Source organism: Physella acuta, unplaced genomic scaffold (assembly GCF_028476545.2).
Source record: "Physella acuta isolate Inbredline_101_S28 unplaced genomic scaffold, ASM2847654v3 ptg001275l, whole genome shotgun sequence".
Classification (NCBI taxonomy): domain Eukaryota; kingdom Metazoa; phylum Mollusca; class Gastropoda; family Physidae; genus Physella; species Physella acuta.
In genome coordinates this window covers 22,640-45,000 of record NW_026732790.1, presented here as the reverse complement: position 1 = coordinate 45,000, position 22,361 = coordinate 22,640, and the positions used below count along the sequence as shown (strand labels likewise).

The following is a 22,361-nucleotide window of genomic DNA, read 5'->3' as shown; positions in this document are numbered from 1 at the left end:
AAGGGACATAACCCAGTAACTGTAATTTGATGAAAACAAGGTTCTGGACTCTCCCTCTTTTTGCTTACTGACTAGTGTTCACGCAGTGTTTGTGTATAAACAACCAGAACGTAACAACTGGTGGCCAGTATGGGGGAGACGATATGGTCGAGTGGTTGGGCACTCGATTGCTATCCCACTCGGCGCGGGTTCAAATCTATGTGTTCTAGTCAGTAACGTATTCACACAACGTGTTTTTTACGAGTTGTCTTTTTACGAGACTTTAATGCTATACAACTTTTACGAGATTTTAATGCAAACAAACAGACAAAGACTAAAAAGTAGAAAATAATAATCATTAAAAAAGTTTAAAAAAACCCACGTTTTCTGATTGAACTAAAAAGTAGAAAATAAATGTTATACATCACAATAATGCAAGCGATCACTCTACTATAAGCGATCAAAAACGTGGGGCGCCGTGATTTTCTTACAGTTTCTAATACTGTTAACTCTCTACAAGCTCCCTAATAAAAGTCAGTAGTATTATCTAATCAATAGTAATATAACTTTTACTTCGGCGCCCCACGTTTTTCATCGCTTATAGTAGAGTGATCGCTTGCATTATTGTGATGTATAACATTTATTTTCTACTTTTTAGTTCAATCAGAAAACGTGGGTTTTTTAAAACTTTTTTAATGATTATTATTAGCAATACTAGTCTAGCACCGGAAAACTAAGAGGATATTTCATTAAGCAGCGCGGAAATAGAAATTACGAGAACACAACTCTCGCTGATTTCAAGTTAAAGCAACGAAGTTCTGAATAGTTTTCTTGAAAAACAACAGTAGAAGTCACACCGATTTACTGCCGTAAATAATTTAAAAAAAGAAAAGATTTTTGTGTTTTTTTTTCCCAATTCGTATTTTAATGGATCTCATAATTGATCATATGGATGTGGATACGCGGTTTATTTGTGTGCACCAGTAAAATAAAAATGTTTTAAAATTAAAAAAAAATCATATATTATATTTATCCTATTTAGAAAGGTTTGGTGAATACGCAACAAAGCTGGTGTGGTTTGGTATCTCCAAAAAGGCTGGGAAGCGCTGGTCTAAGGGTAAGGGGGCTGGAGTTACCGAGGGTAAACGACATTTGTTTAATGTCCCGCCTCCTATTCTACACACAATGCATATCAACTCATTATCCGTTGCTTGACGTCACCTACCTCTAATAGATTAAAATTGTAGTGAAAATTAAATTGCATCCAGACGAGTATTTAAGTTTGGTGCACGTGATGTGAGCATGTACGATCGGAAAATCTAATTTTATTTTAAATTAATTTATTTTAAGTTTTTGCAAATCCATGAAATTACTTTTTAAAGATTGCGTATAAGCCTAATGTTATGTCTGGTCTAATGCTGATGAAGGATAGGTATTGAGATAACTTTTCACTTGTGCTCCCAAGTTAAATATCTGTGTTCGAGCAAAGTGTCATACTAGACATACTAATACACATGATTAAATTTCAACATTAAAACGCCAAGTGATAACGAAAACGAAGATGTGTATATCTAGTAGCGATTAATATGGAACATTGAGAGGGGGTGTTGTGAGGAGGTGTTGTGAGGAGGTGTTGTTAGGAGGTGTTATGAGGAGGTGGTATGAAGAGGTGTTTGAGTGGTTGCTGCCCTTTTGGTTGCTTTCCTACATTTGCTAATCCAGAATAAAAGCAGGCAGAAATAGGAAAAAAACCGGACTCTACAGCGCATAGCAAGTGTTGGAGTAAATCCATTCCAACATTGCAATAGAACTTAAGAACGAAGAAAAAAATTATATATGTTTCCACAACCCGCCTCCCCCCCCCCCTTCTCCTTCAGACCAGGTAGGAAGTTCGAAATAAACCCTAAGTTTTGGCATTTAAAAACGAACATAAAAAACGTTTGCACTTGCTTGTTTGCTTCATTAGTTGACGCTATTTATATATCATACATATCACATGATTTATATTCATATTTTTTTACTTGAGTTAGTCATGTTTTTTTTTCATGGAGTGAGCTTGGGACTATATTCTTCTCCCTCCCCCCTCTATTAATTACCCTCCTGATATCCCTTCCCCCCCCCCCCCCCCCCTCGATAGTACTGTGTATGCATATTTTCGTATATTTACTGTTTCAGCAAAAGGAAAAGTAGAATTAAGTATATTTTATGCTTTGTAAATCTACATTTTGTTGTATTCTTAAACATTGCAAGTCGTTGGGTGGGGAGGGGGAGAGGAGGGGGTTACTCAGGGGTGTAACTGACAGGGGATAATTTCTCCCGAGAGTAGTTTCTACAGCGGCTATTGGGAAGTAATATAAGGGGTTATTGATATGAGAGGAGGGGGGCGGATATCCTGCTCCAAAATGGGGTAGGTATATAAGGCTTCTAAATTGTTCGTCCACTTTCTTTTTTACATTATTGTTGATATTTCTCGCTAGAAAGCATCAACGAGATACATGATAAAAATATAATTATCTTTGTTTTACCTTTAGAATCAGCTGTAAATCCTACCAGTGGCTTAGTTACCAAGGACACACTCATGAGGATATGACTTTTCAAATTAATTTATGGCTCTAATTTTCATAAAGCTGATTAAAAAGTTTACTTCACAAGTTATAACAAGGAAATAATGAACAATTTAAAAAGGTATTTATATTTATCTACATTCAAAGTACAAGTCTTATCATAGTTTAATATAAGAAACTGAAAACTAAAAAGAAATAAAATGCTGTTTTTAATCCCAAAATAATATAAGTGACTTAAACTGTGATGCTCTTGCGGATTATAATCAATACAGTTTGTTTAAAATCAATTGCTAGGTCAATGACTTTAAAGTATTTTTAAATAGTTAACTGAAACAGCAAGATCATTGCTAATTTTAAAATAGCCCTTTTTAATGCAGAATTTTCGTGAATCGCACGGGGACACCAGGGAAATTGTAAGAGCCTATTTTTATGTTTAAATTCATTTTGTATGTGTTTAGTATGTGCATACTGATGTTTACTTAAACGTAGAATTTAAGGAAAGACAAACTTTGTTAGTTAAAGTCATAAATATTATAAATTTTCAAATCACTATGAAAGTTACTTATTTAAAAATTAATTACTAAACCCTCGGGCAGATAAGGCTCGATAGATGGGAGCAAACAATAGATGCCTTGTGGTTTGTTCTATAGAAGCAAATCCAAAAAGAAAAGTAGACAGAATTAAGCACCAATGGCGTAAATGGTACATGACAAGTTAACACGTAATACTTATTTGTATTGGATGGAATTTCTCTAAACATTAGAGTTGAGCCTGTTCTGGTACCATGGAGTCAACATGACCCCAGCCATTTTTAGAGCAATTTTTTTTTAAAAACTATTACGATTAGTGACCTCACCTGCCATGTATTTTTTCGCAAGGACTTCATGAGCACGTTACACATATATTTCAAAGAATTACAAGTTATTTATTATTTTAGTTTATTTTCGCTCTGGGTCATATAGACCCCATAGTACCGTCGATGTGATAAAGATATTTTCCCCTTAATATACCAACAGAATCAGCAAGCAGCACACATTCTCATCCAGGACTACGCTAGAGAGTGTTACATTTGTCCCAGATCATGTGCGAAGAAAAGCAAACTTTTCTGAAAATATTGTAATCATTTGGTTTGCGAAAAACATACAAAGCTAGTGCACAATCAATGTCATCAATACCATTTTGTATACAGCGTCAAACTGACTCCGTGGTACTAAAAAGCTGGGTTCAGAACGAAGAAGAAGAAAAATGCTAAACGCTCAAATTTTCAAGTGCATGTATGGAAGATGGTTCTTGAAATTTATAATTTTTTTTTTCTTTTTTGTGATACAGAGTGTTAGGAACAGACAGGAGATGAAACACCTATTGCTGATCGCTGCTCTGTTGAGTGTCGTTGCCTCACAAGTAATGGGAGAGGGCACTTTAGACAAGTAATTAGGGCCTACATACTAATTGTAGTTTTGTTGCAAAATGCGAAAGTCTATAAGTATAAAAATATACTGATATATTGAAGCATATATATATATATATATATATATATATATATATATATATATATATATATATATATATATATATATTAATATGTAAATAAAACAATGACTCTTTTGCTTACAATATATATCTCTATTTAGTCCTTCATCAAGCAGTCCAGAGCCCCTATTGACGACGGCAATTTGCGGAATGCAAGGACAAAGCTGCGTAAATTATCCATGCTGTTGGAAGTTCATTTGCAAGTAAATAGAATTGTATCTGCCCGTCCGTCCGTCCATCCGTCCCTCCGTCTGTCCGTCTGTCTGTCTGTCTGTCTGTCTGTCTGTCCGTCTGTCCGTCTGTCCGTCTGTCCGTCTGTCCGTCTGTCCGTCTGTCCGTCTGTCCGTCTGTCCGTCTGTCCGTCTGTCCGTCTGTCCGTCTGTCCGTCTGTCCGTCTGTCCGTCAGTCCGCCCGCCCGCTCGCCCGCCCGTCCATCCGGCCGCTTGTCCGCCCGCCCGTCTGTCTCACTGTCTTTCTCACTGTATGTCTCACTGTATATATCTCTGTCTCTCTGTCTCTCTGTCTCTCTGTCTCTTTGTTTGTTTGTCTGTCTCACTGTCTGTCTCAATGTCTCACTGTCTGTCTCACTGTCTTTTTCACTGTCTGTCTCACTGTATATGTCTCTGTCTGTCTGTCTCACTGTATGTCTGTCTCACTGCCTGTCTCACTGTCAGTCTCACAGCCTGTCTCACTGTCTGTCTCACTGTCAGTCTTACTGTCTGTCTTACTGTATATCTCACTATCTGTCTCATTGCCTCTCTGTCTGTTTGTGTTAATGATAACATGTGTGCCATAGTAGCTAGTTAGACGAAATGTCATTGAAAAGTTTTACATCGAATTTGTATTATTCCGTTAATTTTTTAGCTATTTTCGATTTAATCATAGTACTCTGATAGTTAGCTAAACCAAATATCATAAATAAGTAAAACGTCTTATTCATTGGTTTCTGCCAGATATGAGTAAATTCCGGAAATCGGAAGTAATTCTTCAGATCACTTCGGTTTTTCCGTATATAGGATGAACATAAAGCATTTTAGTCGTGCTGCTGAATTAACATTTTGCATAACTGAAAGACGTAATTTAATCTATTTCCGAATGAAACAAAATCCTTAGTTCATACCTTCTTTTATAGTTTTTTTCAATAATGATAGTTTGAGCACCTTTTATTTGGAATATATTTTATTTTTAGTTATTACAACTTAATCTGTCAAATTTTGAGTGCTTTTCTACGACCAAAAGTAGTAAATTACTGCAGTTTTTTAAAATCATTAATTAAATCCGTAACAATTTGTCCTATAAGAAGTTATAGTATCAATATAATATTTTTAATAATCTATACCAATCGGTATTTTATTTGATTGTATTGTTTGTAAAATATTTATAATTTTTGCTTTGTGTGTGCACTTGATATTTTAAAATCTTGAACCGTAGCCTATAAACAATTATACGCCATGTTTTTTGTTATCAAAGGGAATTATGCCCACAACAAATAATTAGCTCGAAAATGTATCTTTCACCTGCTATCGAGACTGTGAATTTAAAGTGAGAGGGAATGAGACTTACAAGCAATACTCTCCGCTATATTATACTCAATTTGTTTGCGTTCAGTTGGTGCAGAATTATTTTCTAAAAGATTTCATCCGCCTAGCTTTAATGTATGGTAACTAGAGAAAGATTTATGGCAGATCACTCCCGATTTATTATTATTAAGTAATCCTCTATTTGGCATCAAAATGAAATATAGATAATTTTAATGATGGTGTCTTACTTTGAAATATTTAAAATTATATATTGTCTCACAAATACATAATAATGTGTATTACTTTGAAATGTTTAAAATTATATTTTGTCCCACAGATACGACAAAAAAGCTAGAGTCAAATTGTGTGACAAAAAGAAAAACGAAAATGAAGACTTCGAATGATGCTCTTAACCAATGTGTCTTCAAGTATCTATTCGTTGATCTTTTATTTTATTTACTATGAAATAAAGAGAACAACACATTGTGTTATTTAATAAGAAATAGTGTCCTTTCTTCTTCTTCTTCTTCGTATTCGTTCTTATTTTTTAGTGTTGAAAGGGATTCCCTCCAACACAAGAAAGTATATGTATCAACCGCTTATGCGCGATAAAGGCCTTTGACTCAGATTTCAGTCAGCTTTTCTTTTTTGATTTGCTTCCATATCCTTTGTCCAGCCAAGAACAAATTACAAGGCAGCATTTTGTTTTAATATTTTGACTTATCGCTACAGCAACCATGAGCTTAACCGAACCAACCACGCCGACCTTCCAGTGTCCTTTCAAAACAAGTAGTTTTAGTTTACGTTAAGCAATAGACAGATATTCACTTCCTATTACGATTGTTTGATTAAAATTGTCTTTGAGGAACTTGATGGCTACAAGCTTCGATTAGCAATTTTGGATTTGTTTATTTATATTTTGTTTTACTTCACACAAAAAACGTAGTCAAATAATATAGTTTAAAACAAATATAAATAAAACATAAATCTTTATATAAAAAGAAGAATCTGGGAAGTATAAACAATAATTCAAACATCAAGGCTATTGCAGATCGAACTGCTATGCTGCAATTGGCATGCTTTGTCGATTTGAATATGGCGATTGCTCGGGCATTAGCCAATAAGGCAGTTGTTTTCTAGGGTGTTTTGATAATGTTACATAAATAAACCACATTAAGATATTACAAATAGGACTGGCGACTTTCTAATTGACTTGCGTTTATTTATTTAATCAGATAGAAACAGCACGACAGCGTATTAAGAGCACTAGAGCGAGATAACGAGTATCGACATTGTGGTATTTCTATATCGTGGAACTCTTGACGTCATGATACATATAAAAGAAGGATCGTGTCAACGATACCTATACCTATATGATATATACGTACGGTAAATGTGTTGTAGTGCATCATAAAATATCTGTCTCAAAGGTATAGTCCCGTTATACAAAGACGAGAAATATAAAAGAAAGTGATTGGACGTGAATGTACGAAATTGATTTAGATTTATAAAGTAATTTGATGGGAATCATCGTATCAACAGCATGATTTGCAATGCCAAATTTAGTGATTCTAGTCTATTATCGGAAAACCAAGAGGATGTTTCTTTAAACTGCGCAGAGATAGAGAATACAGGTACACAACTTTCGTTGAGTTCATTTTGAAGCAACGAAGTTCTAAATTGTTTTCTGAAAGACAACAGCAGAAGTCCCTCTGATTTGCTGCAGCTAATATTAATTTTTTAATATGTTTTTATGTTTTGTCCGCAATTCGTATTTTAATGTATTTGTTAATTAATCATAGTGATGCGGATGCGTGGCGTATTTTTGTGCACTGGTAAAAAAATATATTTATTTATCCTATTTAGAGAGGTTCGTTGAATACGCAATGAAGCAGTTGGGGTTTGGTATCTCCAAAAACTTTGAGAACCGCTGATCTAAGTGTTGGGGTGGGGGCTGGGGTATAAACGTCATTCGTTTAATGTCCCGCCTCGTGTTATTCCTCACAATACAATCAGTTCATTATTCGTTGCTTGACGTCACCTACCTATAAGAGTTTAAAATTGTTGTGAACATTAAAGTGCACGCAGACGAGTTTTTAATTTTGGTGCACGTGATATGAGCATGCACGATCGGGCAGATCTAGTTTTGTTTTAAATTAATTTATTTTAAGTTTTTTTGCAAATCCATGAAATTAGTTTTTAAAGATTGCGTATAAGCCTATGTTTGTGTGTTGACTAATGCTGATAAAAGATAGGTATTGAGATAACTTTACAATGGTGCTCTCAAGTTAAATATCATTCTGTGTTCTGTGCATGGTGACCGTACTAAACATAAAGAATACCATTAAAACGCCAAGTGACACAGCAAATGAAGTAGCTTTTCTCCGTGTTTATATATGGTAGCGTTGAAAAATATTTACGTTGCGGTGTGTTGTGTATTGGTATTGTGCGTTGGTTAAGTGTGTGGGTGTTGTGAGGGGGCGTTGTGAGTGGTTGCTGCTCTTTTGATTGCTTTTCTACCGACTGACAAATGCTAATCCAGAAGAAAAGCAGGCTGAAATAGGAAAAACAAAACGGGTTATACAGCGCATAGCAAGTGTTGAAATAAATCCCTTCCAACATTAAATTACAATTTAACAGCGTAGAAGAAATTCTATATATGTTTTCAACAACCTGCCTCCCTCCACCACCGAAACTCCTGTGTTGGTGCAAACCCTCCCCCTCCTCAAGGTCATGTATCTATGTGCGTGCAAACACAGGTTGAATAGATGCGAGTAAAAATGCGCATTAGGTTAAATACCCTTCCCTTACCCTAACACACACCGGGTATGAAGTCCGGATAAAACTCAGTTGTCTAGCAACAGATAACATGACTGAATGACATTTCTCGGACTCAAGAAAAACGTATAGTGTTGATAAAGTTCATTGTGAACAACTCTAGCGGGATATGTCAAATGCCTCGCCTGAAACCCTCACCCCCTATGTGTATATATGTATTACAAAGTGATGGAGTAGAGAAGGTTTTTTTTATTTGTAAGGGCAGGTAGTTCTTATTTAATCCAGAAAACATTGTTAAACGCTTAAGGACCGCAGGAAAGTAGTGAGACTACCATTTATGTTTATTGTGATTTCGTACGTGATTCTTATGCTATACTGATTTTATCTGTACTGTAGAAATTAAAGGAATAACTTAATGTTTTAAATATATAGTCATACATATTATACTTTTTAAGATCACCATGTAAGTAAACGACTTTAAAAATACATATATATTTTACATGTTAATTTGTTCTAGGGGGTGTCTTTCAGTAAAGTTTATATTTTCTTATACGCAGAGTGGTAAGAAAAGACAAGATATGAAATACGTATTTCTTATCGCTGCTCTGTTAAGTGTCGCTGCCTCGCAAGAAATGGAAGGGGGCTTCATAGAAATGTAATTGCATACTATATTGCAGTTTTGTTGAAATATGCGGAAGTCTTCAAGTCTTCAAGTAGGCCTATATCAATACACAAAAATATAAATGCAGTTGCAAATATATATATATATATATATATATATATATATATATATATATATATATATATATATATATACATATATATATATATATATATATATATATATATATATATATATATATATATATATATATATATATATATAACTAGCGTAACCGTCCCCACGTGTTGCTGCATCTGTTGATGTGTGTAACTTTTGCGAATAACGCAATCAGTGTCATTGTTTCAGGCGCATACGTTTGTTTTAAGTTTGTTTTTTGTAAACAAAAAAAAAATTCAGATCAACTAAAATCATCCACTACACTATTAAATTTCAGGTGTGAGATGTTTTGTCTGAGATATTTTTGTCTGAGATCATTTGTCCATGATATCATTTGTCCTGATATATTTTGTCCTGGTATCTTGTGTCCGTGAGATCATTTGTCCTTGAGATCATTTGTCCTGAGATCATTTGTCCTGAAATCATTTGTCCGTGAGATATTTTGTCTGAGATATTTTGTCTGAGATCATTTGTAATGGAACCATATATATATATATATATATATATATATATATATATATATATATATATATATATATATATATATATATAAACAAACAAAAAAACAAGTAAGTAAATAAATAAATAAATAAATGTATTTATTAAATTCAAAATGAATGAATAAATGAATGCATTGTCTTTTAAAAACACCGATTACTCTTTTTCAGAATAGTTAGATGAAATTCGAAGTATGAGTCTAAGATCTTTAAAGTTTTGATTACTTTTAATTTTTTAGTTACCTCTAAAAACAGTAAGAAGGACGAACCATCATTTCTAGGTTTTTTTTCTATAATGATAGTTTGAGTTATTTTCATTTGGAATATATTTATACTCATATATTAGATATTTTTATGTAACATTTTTAGTACTTTTATATGACCAAAGTAGTAAATTAAACTATTTTTTTTCTAAAAAATATCCTTTCTACCGGAACGATTTCTTTCAAATTTTTCTAGCATGTAAAGACTTTAAGACAATTTATTATGATATAATTGTGATTTAATTTGATGCTTTAAAAAATCACTGTTTTCTTTATAGAGTAGGAATAGTGCTTGTAATTAGGTCTCACGTTCGTACATTCCAGGTGACATTTTCAAACCTAATGTTCGTATTTTTATTAAAACGGTAAAAAAGCAATAAATATAAAGTTAATTCGACCATTATTAAGTTATTTAAAATCGTAAACAATGAAGACAATAGACTACAAAATGTAGGTTAGCTAAAAGAAAATATAGCCTACGTAAAATTATGATAATTTAGAAAGAAACCTACAGTTTTTTTTAATCATTCATTAAATCCGAAACAAATTGTCCTATACGAAGTTATAGTATTAATATTTTATTTTTAATTATTCAGAGCCATCGGTAGTTGATTTGATTGTATTTTTTGTAAAATATTTATAATTTTTGCTTTTTGTGTGCTCTTGGTATTTTAAAATATTGAACTGTAGCCTAGAAACAATTATACGCAATGTTGTTTTTTTTATCAACGGGAATTATGCTCACAACAAATAATTGGTTCGAAAATGTATATATTTCACTTGCAAACGAGACTTCGAATTTAAAGTGAGAGAGTACGAGACTTACACGCCTTATTCTTCGCTATATTATACACATTTTTTTGCGTTCAGTTGGTGCACAATTATTTTTTTCTAAGAGATTCCAACCTCCTTGCTTTAATTTATGGTCACTAGAGAAAGATTTATGGCGGTTCTCTACCGATTTATTATGTTTAAGTAATAATGTCTTACTTTTAAATGTTTTAAATTATATATTGTCCACAGATACAACGAAAAAGCTAAAATGAAAGACCTTTAACACAAGAAAGTATACTTTTCAACCGGTTATACGCCATTAAGGCCGTGGATTTAACCTGCTTTTCTTTTTGGATTTGCTTCCATAGCTTTTTTTCCAGCCAAGAACAACTTACAAGGCAGCAGTTTTTTTTATTTGTATTGGGACTTATTGGTTCAGCAACCAAAAGCTTAACAGAACCAATCAAACCGACCTCCCAGTGTCCTCTCAAAACAAGAAGTTTTAGTTTACGTTTAGCAATAGACAAATATTCACGTGCAATGACGATTATTTTATTAAAATTGTCTTTGACGGATTTGATGGCTCCAGTCTCCAATTGGCAGTTTCTTAATTTGTTTATTTTATATTGTTTTAATTGACAAAAACAAAAAAACATAGTTAAATCAAATAGTTTTAAATAAATATAAATCAAACAAATCTAAATATAAAATAAAAATGTAGGAGGTAGTAAATAATAACAAAAACTTCAATGCTATTGCAGGTCGAACTGCTATGCTGCAGTGGGGATGCCTTGTAGCTTTGAATATGCCGCTTGCTCGGACATTAACCAATAAGGCTGTTGATCGAGTGGTCTAGCGGTAGAGAGCTGGACTGCTAACCCGTAAGTCTCGAGTTCGAATCCAGATGCAAGCCAGTAGATCGTCTAACTATAATGGGTACCTAATTAAAGTTAGGGAAATTAAAGGCGGCTGGGCATAGTGCTGACCACACTATCTCTTCATATGCCGAGGTCGCAGAAACAAGTGAACTCTACTTCACTTGCCCCATAGACCGTCAGGTTTGAAAGGGAAAATTTACTTTACTACGTAAATAGGCCACATTAAGATATTACAAACGGGACTGGATACTTTCTAAGTTGCTGCCGTTTATTTATTTTATCAGATAGAAACAGCACGAAAGCGTATTGAGAGTACCATAGCGAGATAACGAGTATCGACATCGTGATATTTCTATATCGTGGAAACTTTGACGTCATGATACATGTAAAACAAGGATCGCGACATCGATACCTATACTGGCAAGTACAAGTATCGTCTATCGTTCGTATATATGATATACACGTACGGTAAATTTGTTGAAGTACATCATGAAATTTCTTTCTAAAATATGTAGTCCCGTTATATTAAGACGAGAAATGTAAAAGAAAGTGATTGGACGTAAATGTACGAAATTGATTTAGATTTATAAAAGAGTTTGATGGGAATAATCGTATCAATTGCATGATTTGCAATGCCAAATTTAGTGATTCTAGTCTAACATCGGAAAACTAAGAGGATATTTCCTTAAGCTGCGCGGGGATAGAAAATACAGATTCACAACTTTCGCTGGATTTGTTAATTAATTTTAGTGATGTTGATAAGTGATTTATTTTTGTGCACCAGTAAAATTAAAAAAAAATATTTAATTATCCTTTTTAGAGAGGTTCGTTTAATACGCAATGAAGCAGGTGGGGTTTGGTATCTCCACAAAATTTGAGAACCGCTGATCTAAATTTGGGGGGGGGGACTGGGGTGTAAACGTCACTTGTTTAATGTCACGCCTCCTCACACAACCAATCAACTCATTATCCGTTGCTTGACGTCACATACCTCTAATAGATTAAAATTGTTGTGAAAATTAAATTGCACGCAGGCAAGTTTTTAATTTTGGTGCACGTGATATGAGCATGCACCATCGGGCGGATCTAGTTTTGTTTTAAATTAATTTTTTTTTAGTTTTTTTTTTTTTTTTTGCAAATCCATGAAATTAGTTTTTAAAGATTGCGTATATGCCTAATGTTGTGTGTGGTCTAATGCTGATAAAGGATAGGTATTGAGATAACTTTTCAATGGTGCTCTCTAGTGCTCTCATTCTGTGTTTTAAGCACGGTGTCCGAACAAGATATACTATTACAAAATAGTACAAAACTATGTACGTGCAAACACAGGTTGGACGGATGCAAGTAACATGTGGATTAGGTTAAACGAGCCGACCCGCAGCGGATCATACGCCGCTATTTAGTTGTTTTATTTTCTACTTTTCAGTAATTCATAATTTGTGAATTCGACAGTACCAATGCTGCCACTGAAAATATTTGCTTAAAAACACTAACCCCCCCCCCCCTTTTCCCCTAACCCCGACCCTACACCCCCCCCCCCCCCGTGAAAGCAGTCTCCTCTTAGTTATTTCTTAGATACCTCCTGTAAGTTTAAAATCGAACTAAATTATCTGCCCCTAATAGAAACCCGGCTATACGGCTCTACGATTTGTAAACATTTAGCTTTGTAAACAATTAGAGTGAACACCGCTCACCAGACAACGTGGGGGTGGGGTGGGGGTGGTAGTGATAGTGATAGAGAGAAAGAGAGGGGACTGCAAGAAGGCGCTTGCAGCTTGTTTTCTAACGGCTCCCAGAAGAGAATTATATATATAGATACGCGGTAGGTCGTCTTGACACCATTAGTTGTCCCACAATCTTTCAGCCTTAACTCCCCCCTCCCCTCCCCTACCACACACCAGGTATGAAGTCCGGATAAAACTCAGTTGTCTAGCAACAGATAACATGACTGAATAAAGTTTTCTCTGTCCCATAAAACACGTATAGTGCTGATAAAGTTTATTTTGACCAACTCCAGCGGGATATGTCCAATGCCTAGTCTGAACCCCCACACCTCCTCCCATCACCCGGGAATAAATTGGTCGAAATAAACCCACTGTTTTCCCTCTAATTGAAGATTATAAAAATGTTTTAAGCGTGCCTTTCACAGCTTCGTTATTTCCCGCTATTTGTTCTTGATTAATTCCTAACAGTTTATAGATTAGATTTTTTTGTACTTTACTTAGTCATCTTTTATATTTTAAGTGGGTCATGGACATTTCCCAAACGTTTAGTTACCCAAGGTCATTCCTTTCTTCCCCCGCTATTACCGCTAATGTATGAAAATAAAATGCGTAAATGGTAAATGTGTATTTTGTTGTATTTTAATTTAAATGAACATGTATGGGGGGGGGGGAGGGGGTGTTACCACTGGTGTAATTAACGGAGTTGGGCGAGGGTGGGGGGGGGGATTTCGCGGGGATAATTTCTTCGGATGTAATAATGGGTATTTTTAGGGGTTATTGATACTGTATGGGTTAATGTTCTCCCTTATAGGGTAGACCTTTGGTGATTTAAAATGTTGCTCCAATTTGTCCCTTCCGCAGTATTTGATATTTCTTATAATAAAGGATAAAACAGATAGGTTCTATACAAATAATTAATCAGCTGTAAATCCTGCAATATGCTTAGTTACCAAGGACACACTCGTGAGAATAGTTTTTTTTAAATTATTTATAGATTTTTTCCCATAAATTTGATAAAAAGTTTATTTCATAAGTACATCAAGAAAAAGATAAGTACATCAACAGTACAAGTCTTGACACTGCGTAACACAAGAAACTAAAATATTGAACTAAACATTTCAGAACCAAAAAATAATAACGTAAGAAGTTTATTTCATAAGTTACAACAAGAAATTGATGCAAACATCTAAAGAACAGTCTTTGCGTTGAGTTATCCAATAAACTAAACAGATTGAACCAAAATGATGTTATTTAAACTGTGAGCTCATAAGGATTATATATAGTCTGTTTAAAATCAATTTGAAATATGTATTACAAAGTGATGGATAAAGATTATTTTTTAATTTTAAGGGCAGGCAGTTCTTATTTAATCCAGAAGCCATTTTGAATCGCTAAGGACCGCATGCAAGTAGTGAGATAACCATCTATGTTTATTGTAATGTCGAATGTGATTCTTAAGTTATATTGTTTTTATTTGTACTGTAGAAATTAAAGGAGTAACTTACTTTTTTAAAAATATATAGTCATACATATTATACTTTTTAAGCTCACCATGTAAGTAAATGAATTTTAAAATTATAATACTACATGATAATTTGATCTAGGGGGTGTCTTGCAGTAAAGTTTCAAATTCGATGTTTCATTTTTTTTTCTTATACGCAGAGTTGTAAGAACAGACAGAATATGAAATACGTTTTGCTTATCGCTGCTCTGTTGAGTGTCCCTGCCTCGCAAGCAATGGAAGAGGGCTTCGTAGAAATGTAATTGCATAATATTTTGCAGATTTTTTGCAATATGTGGAAGTCTTCAAGTATATTAATACACAGAAGTATAGATGCAGTTGCAAATGTAAATGTATATATATATATATACATATATATATATATATATATATATATACATATATATATATATATATATATATATATATATATATATATAAGTGGCGTATCAGTCCCCGCGATTAGCTGCGGAGATAGAAGTAAGTCTGACGAAATATATAAGACGGGTTTCATCGGTGCGTTACAAATCCTATGTTCTTAGATGGGTGACCCTGTTTTCTAGAAGTGAGTTTTTTAAAAGTAATTAATGCCTGCACTTGGAACATAAATATCGGGACAAGGGTTTACCTACACTACCGCAAGAAAACCTTGAGTGTACGTTAATCACTAACAGAAATAATGAGGTAGAACACACTTCGGTGACGCACTTCTGTCAGGGACGTAGAGAGGCGCAGTAGCGCCGTGTACGGTCCCTGGCTACTTAAAACTAACATAGGCGCCAGAGTGCTCACATGATAACCCATAGCGCTAAATAGCATCCTGAAACAATCACGCAGATTGAGTCATTCGCTAAAGTTACACGAATCAACAGGATTTTTTCTACAACATGTAAAAAATGTATTTGACGTGTTATAAACATCACTGCGACTGATTCAATTTGTTAGCGCACTAATGGTGTATTATTTGTTGCTCGATCTAAATTTCTGATTGGATCTTCTAAAAACAGATGATAATTTCATCATTCGCAAAGTGACGAAACAGTACAGAAATATTTCCTCGCGTAACACAATTATTTTTAGAAGTGTGACTTTTATTTTTAGTTTCATTATTTCGAGAACTGTAGTATTTGGAGTTGTTTTGATTTTTTATGTACAATAGGAAACATCGCAGTTAATAATCTAACCTTGGTTAATTTATCTGATTATTATAAAAATCTCCCCGGCCCATTTTGAGTCTTTGGGGGCGGAAACTGAAATTTTTGGTCGCCGTCAAATCGCTTCCTACTAGGGAACCGGCGGACACGCCTGAATTATTTTAGTGATCGATCGTAACGCCCGAACTTATCCATTATCTATTGCACTTTTTATGTATATACATATATATATATATATATATATATATATATATATATATATATATATATATATATATATATATATATATATATATATATATATATATCATTCGGATTTGTTTAAAATTTGTGTTTTGCGAATTCATCGTATTTTTTAAATCACTCTTTAATAACTCATCTAGAGTTCAAATTCCAAAATGGATGACGAGAATATGTGGAAAGCAAGATCAGACCTGCAATTTTTATCCCTGCTGTTTACATTACACTTGCATGTAAATACAAGGGGAAATTATCGTGTTTTTTTTTCTTAAATTAACTTAGTGTTTAGAACAAGTTGTACTTAAGTTTATAGAAATATATGCGTTTTTATTCATTAGTTAAATGTGTTTAAAGCATATCAGTGGGTACAAGGGAGGAAAACCTAATCATTGTTTAGCACTCTTCACGTATCCATTAAAAATTTATCGATATATATAGTTGCATTCTTTTAAATTGTTTTAAAATATATTGTCCCACAGATACAGTGCAAAAGCTCGACTCAATATGTGTACCAGAAAAACCAACATTGGGTAGACTTAAAATGATGCTTTTTTTCCTTGGCGTTTGAAGCAGTGTAGCATTTCCCTCAATTATGAACATATTGATCAAATCGTTTCTCGTTTTATTTCATTTTTAAATAGAGAGAACAATCTTTTTTAAAATATTATGATGCGAGCCGACCCGCTGTGTATCATACGCCGCTATTTAGTTGTTTTTTTTTTCTACTTTTCAGTAATTTATAATTTGTGAATTCGACATTACCAATGCTGCCATTGAAAATATTTGCTTAAAAACACTACCCCCCCCCACGTGAAAGCAGCCTCCTCTTAGTAACCTCCTCTCAGTTTAAAATCGTTTCAAACTAAATTATCTGCCCCTAATAGCCGTCACCAAACCCGTCTCTATGATTGTAAAATGTAAACAGAGTGAACACCGCTCACCAGATCATGTGGGGGTGGGGTGGGGGTGGTAGTGATAGAGAGTTAGAGAGGGGACTGCAAAGGCGCGCTTGCAGCTTGTTTTCTAACTGATCCCAGAAGAGAATTATATATACGAGCCGACCCGCTGCGTATCATACGCCGCTATTTAGTTGTTTTTTTTTCTACTTTTCAGTAATTTATAATTTGTGAATTCGACATTACCAATGCTGCCATTGAAAATATTTGCTTAAAAACACTACCCCCCCCCCCACGTGAAAGCAGCCTCCTCCTAGTTACCTCCTCTAAGTTTAAAATCGTTTCAAACTAAATTATCTGCCCCTAATAGCCGTCACCAAACCCGTCTCTGTGATTGTAAAATGTAAGCAGAGTGAACACCGCTCACCAGATCATGTGGGGGTGGGGTGGGGGTGGTAGTGATAGTGATAGAGAGTAAGAGAGGGGACTGCAAGGAGGCGCTTGCAGCTTGTTTTCTAACTGATCCCAGAAGAGAATTATATATACGAGCCGACCCGCTGCGTATCATACGCCGCTATTTAGTTGTTTTTCTTTTCTACTTTTCAGTAATTTATAATTTGTGAATTCGACAGTACCAATGCTGCCACTGAAATAATTGCTTAAAAACACTAAACCCCACCCCCCTTCCCCCCACGTGAAAGCAGCCTCCTCTTAGTTACCTCCTCTAAGTTTAAAATCGTTTCAAACTAAATTATCTGCCTCTAATAGCCGTCACCAAACCCGTCTCTATGATTGTAAAATGTAAACAGCGTGAACCACAGCTCACCAGGCCATGTGAGGGGGTGGGGGTGGTAGCGATAGAGAGGAAGAGAGGGGACTGTAAGGTGCGCTTGCAGCTTGTTTTCTAAAGGCTCTCAGAAGAGAATTATATATATAGATAGATAGATGTAACCAAAATTATCATTAAAAATTAATCAAGTTATTATGCATAATTAAAAAGTTTATTTTTTATTAAACAAAGAAATTGTGGTTTATGTTGTGTGTTGTATGGTTTATTTTATGTAGGCATACGTATAAAGACGATCATTTTTACAAGCTTTAATGTAACTTGCTTACTCCGTATGTCGTGCTTCGCCCGTCAACGATAAAAAAAGGCGAGCGAAATTTCGACCACTTCTTTTAGAGCTGTTTCTCTGAAACTAACATCACATTAGTCTGAAATAGATGTTTAATTATTTTTTTTTTGGAATAAATCAAAATTTCCTTGATAAATTACTGTTTACCGCGCAGGTATACGTACATATTTATTTGATGTATAATTGTTTTTAGACATGAAACTCTGTTGTAATAAAACATTTTAAAGTACAAAATATGCATTTGAAAACATAAGTAGCCTATTGTCCTTACATTAACCAATTCTGATATCAACCTTGTTCCTGTTAAATTCAACTGTAGTAGGTAAGACTTCAGACTAAATATAGTCACGTCCCTTGCCAACTGGAAATGTTACATTACTGTCAGTACCGAAATGTTGCAGTGTAATACATTTTTTTTCAAAAATTAAAATGAGGCTTGAAGTTTATTTTAAAAATGAATTGCGTATTACAGTACTTTTTCGAGAAATTTCAAAAATGTATGCGCGAAGTAGGTGATAGAACAGCAGAAATAATACATAAACACAAAATATTTTTCGAATTATGTGCAACCAACCGCTATGAAGTAATACATAACGCTTCAGAAATTAAAAGAATTATACATGTTTAGACTGCATATATATATACATATATATATATATATATATATATATATATATATATATATATATATATATATAGTTTATTTATTTACATCTCCTGTCGACACGACATTAAGCTTAATCTTCAAAATTGGGCAAGTCATGGATTGCAACCAAGAAAATGGCGAATGATGATGACATCAAAATCAGACTGGTCTGAGAAAGTTGTCAGAAAATTATGTAAAAATCAACTCTGTAGCCCCAAAAACCCTATGGTTTATGGAGAATTATTTATTTATTTATTTATATCTCCTGTCGAAACGAAAGAGCTTCAACTCCAAAATATAAGCGGGTCATGGATTGAAGAAAAATATGTAAAAGTCAACTCTGTAGCCCCATAAAACACGGGTTTATGGAGAATTGATTAATTGATTATGAAATTAAACCTAAGAATGTAATGAAGATTGAAGTATACGTTTAACACTTTAAAAATTTCATTGACTTAATTGAATTATATTTCTTTATCTATGGTTGAATAAATTACGAAGAACCAGTTCGACAAAGATATATTTTCGAAAAAATTCGGCACAAAACTTATCAATACACCCAAACATGTTTTACAATAGTTATTACAATCAAACAACTGTAAGATAGCAAAAAAAGGAAGCCTATATATGATGGATTTACATTACAGACTGCTATCGATAAAAGCATTTAAGCCCTATGTTTAATTATGTAAACTGAATTAAAATCGTTGACAATTTAAGGCCACTGAAGAAAATGAACAGCAATTACCAACACATGCTTTTAGCACTTTAATGTATGACACTTATAAACCTGAGGCCACCTTGTCCACAGTGGGGATTAAAAGCGATCACAGAGTGATTCGATTAAAAATATATCGTAGCCTGAGTAATTACATGTCTGGGCAGTGATTGATTAGTTAAAGTAAGGCAAGTATTTAGCTTTTAATATATTAAATTTTGGACCACACAAAGACAGCAAGAACTTAGCACTAAAAGCGTATTTCGTACATTGGCCGGCCAATGCATGCACTGGTCGCGACGTATTGGCCAAAGTCCGAAGCTCTTAAACTTGACAGCGTATTTTGTACATTGGCCAGCCAATGCGCGCACTGGCCTGGATGTCCTGGCCAATGTTCTATCTAGACTAAATTGTGATTGCGTTTTTATTATTCTGGGTGCGGATTTATTGTGAGTAACGTATTGTTCGGCTATTGTTTGTAAAGCATTCTATATGCAATGCGACATGGACCAAAAGGACCGTCAGATCAAGAGACAGACATACCAGATGGCTGCCAAAATTAAATAATCCAAATCCTAATGGAAAAGAATTTGTGTTAAAAAGAATCAAGTTAATTCTGAACTAAAGAACATGTGACCTGAACTTAAACTATTTCACAGAAAACCAGGCATAGCCAAAGCCAATGTTCAGTAGAACGTGCCAACTAAGATGTTCAAACATGATGGATGCAGACAGATGAATCAGCTCATTGGGCTGAGAGTCTTATGAAAAACCGTAATTTTCATCAAGGTATCCAACAATCGCCATACAGAGCCTTGTTTAGATGCAAAGCAAAAGTGGAACTTAGCAATTCAAATCTACCAAGAGAGGCTCTCGATAAGTTAGCTACTTAAGAATATCTTGAGAACATTGAACAAGAAATGGAGGTTACCATAAATGCAACGACATACTCATCTAACACATCTGCTGCCGTGGCAATAATGTGGCCAACAGATTCTGTATAGTTTGTGAAAAACATTGTAGTGCAGCCCATTCTTGTGGATCCTGCGACAACGATGTTATTTGCGGAATACCCAATGAAGCAGACGAAGGGTACGGATGAAATATTACCTGCAGATTGTGTCACAATAAACAAGACATAATGGACAACAGGTCAGCAGTTCATACTAGCTTGCAAACTCAAGGTGCTAAGATGCTTAAAACAAACATCAAATACAAAATTTAAACAAGCTGAAGTGGATGACAATGTACGCATCCGTATACCAGATGTTGACATAGGTCGCGGTGATCCCCGAAACGTCATTGCAGTTGTCATGAGCGTCGAGGGCGCATTCTACTATTTAGGAACGGAACATAGTATTATAAACCAACTGTATGCTAGAAGTGAGTTTTCAATTCTTCTCGAAAAACTTCTCTTATTATCGTCAGTTGGAACTGAGGAAAAATCACCACGAACCATCGCATCTTCACTATATTTGACCGGCGGCCAAGGCTACACTCGCTGCAATTGCACCACCAAGTGCACAAAAAATTGCTGCAACTGTAAAAATAACAAGCTATTATGTAATTCTAAATGCCATAAAAGTTCAACTTGGTGTAACAAGTGATTATATTGATTGATTGAGACTATAGTACAATAAAATATGTGAAAGTTTCTGTCATTTACTTTAATGAATAATCAATAAAGACTTAATATCATGATGCTTACGGTATAAAAAAAACCAAATCTGCTCATGATCTTTTAATTTGGACTTTGGCCGGTCGTCCCTAGCCAGATGATCTTCTAATTCAGACTTTGGCCGCTCCACCATGGCCACGCCGTGGATTGGCCGGCCAAAGGCCGAAATCATGCAAAGTTTTGGACTTTGACCGGTCAATGGGAGGCGCGCATTGGCCGATAAGCACATCGGCGACTTCGGGCTTTGCCCGTAACACACACACACACACACATATATATGTATATATATATATATATATATATATATATATATATCATGTAGTAGACTGAGCATATTCCAATTGTTTTGTTTGAACTTTGTGTTTCGCGTAATCATCGTATTTTTAAAGTCACTCTTTAATAACTCATCTAGAGTTGAATTGCCCCAATGGATGACGAAAATATGTGGAAAGTAAGATCAGACCTGCAATTTTTACCCCTGCTGTTTACATTACACTTGCATGTAAATACAAGGGAAAATTATGTGTTTTTTTTCTTAAATTAACTTAGTGTTTAGAACAAGTTTTTCTTGAGTTTATCGAAATATATGAGTTTTTATTCATTAGTTAAATGTGTTTAAAGCATATCAGTGGGTACAAGGGAGTAAAACCTAATCATTTTTTTAGCACTCTTTATGTATTCATTTAAAAATATCGATATATCTAGTTGCATTCTTATAAATTGTTTTTAAATATATTGTCCCACAGATACAGCGAAAAAGCTAAACTCAATTTGTGTGTCAGGAAAAAAAGGTTTAGGTAGACTTAAAATGATGCTTTCTTCCTTTATGTTTGAAGCAGTGTAGCATTTCCCTCAATTGTCATCTTATTGATCAAAACGTTTCTCGTTTTATTTTATTTTTTGAATAGAGAGAACAATCTTTTTTTAAAAAATATTATAGTATTTAACCAAAATTATCATTAAAAATTAATCAAGTTAGTATGCATAATTAAAAAAAAAAATTTATACAAAGAATTTGTGGTTTATGTTGTGTGTTGTATGGTTTATGTAGTGTAGACATAGGTATGAAGACGATCATTTTTACAAGCTTTAATGTAACTTGCT

The 22,361-nt window shown here is 34.3% G+C and overlaps 1 protein-coding gene and 1 long non-coding RNA gene across 5 annotated transcripts; both read left to right on the top strand.

The window, feature by feature from the left end:
- Window positions 1–2,508: 2,508 nt before the first annotated feature.
- LOC131957886 (uncharacterized) lies at window positions 2,509–6,096 on the top strand. Of its 3 annotated transcripts, XR_009389146.1 has the most exons (5): window positions 2,800–2,956; window positions 3,560–3,626; window positions 3,873–3,970; window positions 4,175–4,276; window positions 5,931–6,096. XR_009389146.1 is itself a non-coding variant. In XM_059322709.1 (4 exons), the coding sequence occupies exons 1-4, from the start codon at window positions 2,915–2,917 to the stop codon at window positions 5,995–5,997; spliced, it is 309 nt and encodes a 102-aa protein (XP_059178692.1). In that variant the 5' UTR covers window positions 2,812–2,914; the 3' UTR covers window positions 5,998–6,096. The 3 variants fall into 3 exon arrangements, 1 of the variants encoding a protein (XP_059178692.1); XR_009389147.1 differs by lacking the exons at window positions 2,800–2,956; window positions 3,560–3,626 and adding an exon at window positions 2,509–2,664; XM_059322709.1 differs by lacking the exon at window positions 3,560–3,626 and having other exon boundaries at window positions 2,812–2,956.
- Window positions 6,097–14,300: 8,204 nt separating this feature from the next.
- On the top strand, window positions 14,301–22,043 carry LOC131957887 (uncharacterized). 2 transcript variants are annotated; one of them, XR_009389149.1, is made up of 4 exons: window positions 14,301–14,699; window positions 14,951–15,048; window positions 16,327–16,416; window positions 22,004–22,043. It is a non-coding gene; the product is annotated as an uncharacterized LOC131957887 (long non-coding RNA). The 2 variants fall into 2 exon arrangements; XR_009389148.1 differs by lacking the exon at window positions 22,004–22,043 and adding an exon at window positions 16,663–16,846 and having other exon boundaries at window positions 14,304–14,699.
- Window positions 22,044–22,361: the final 318 nt, after the last annotated feature.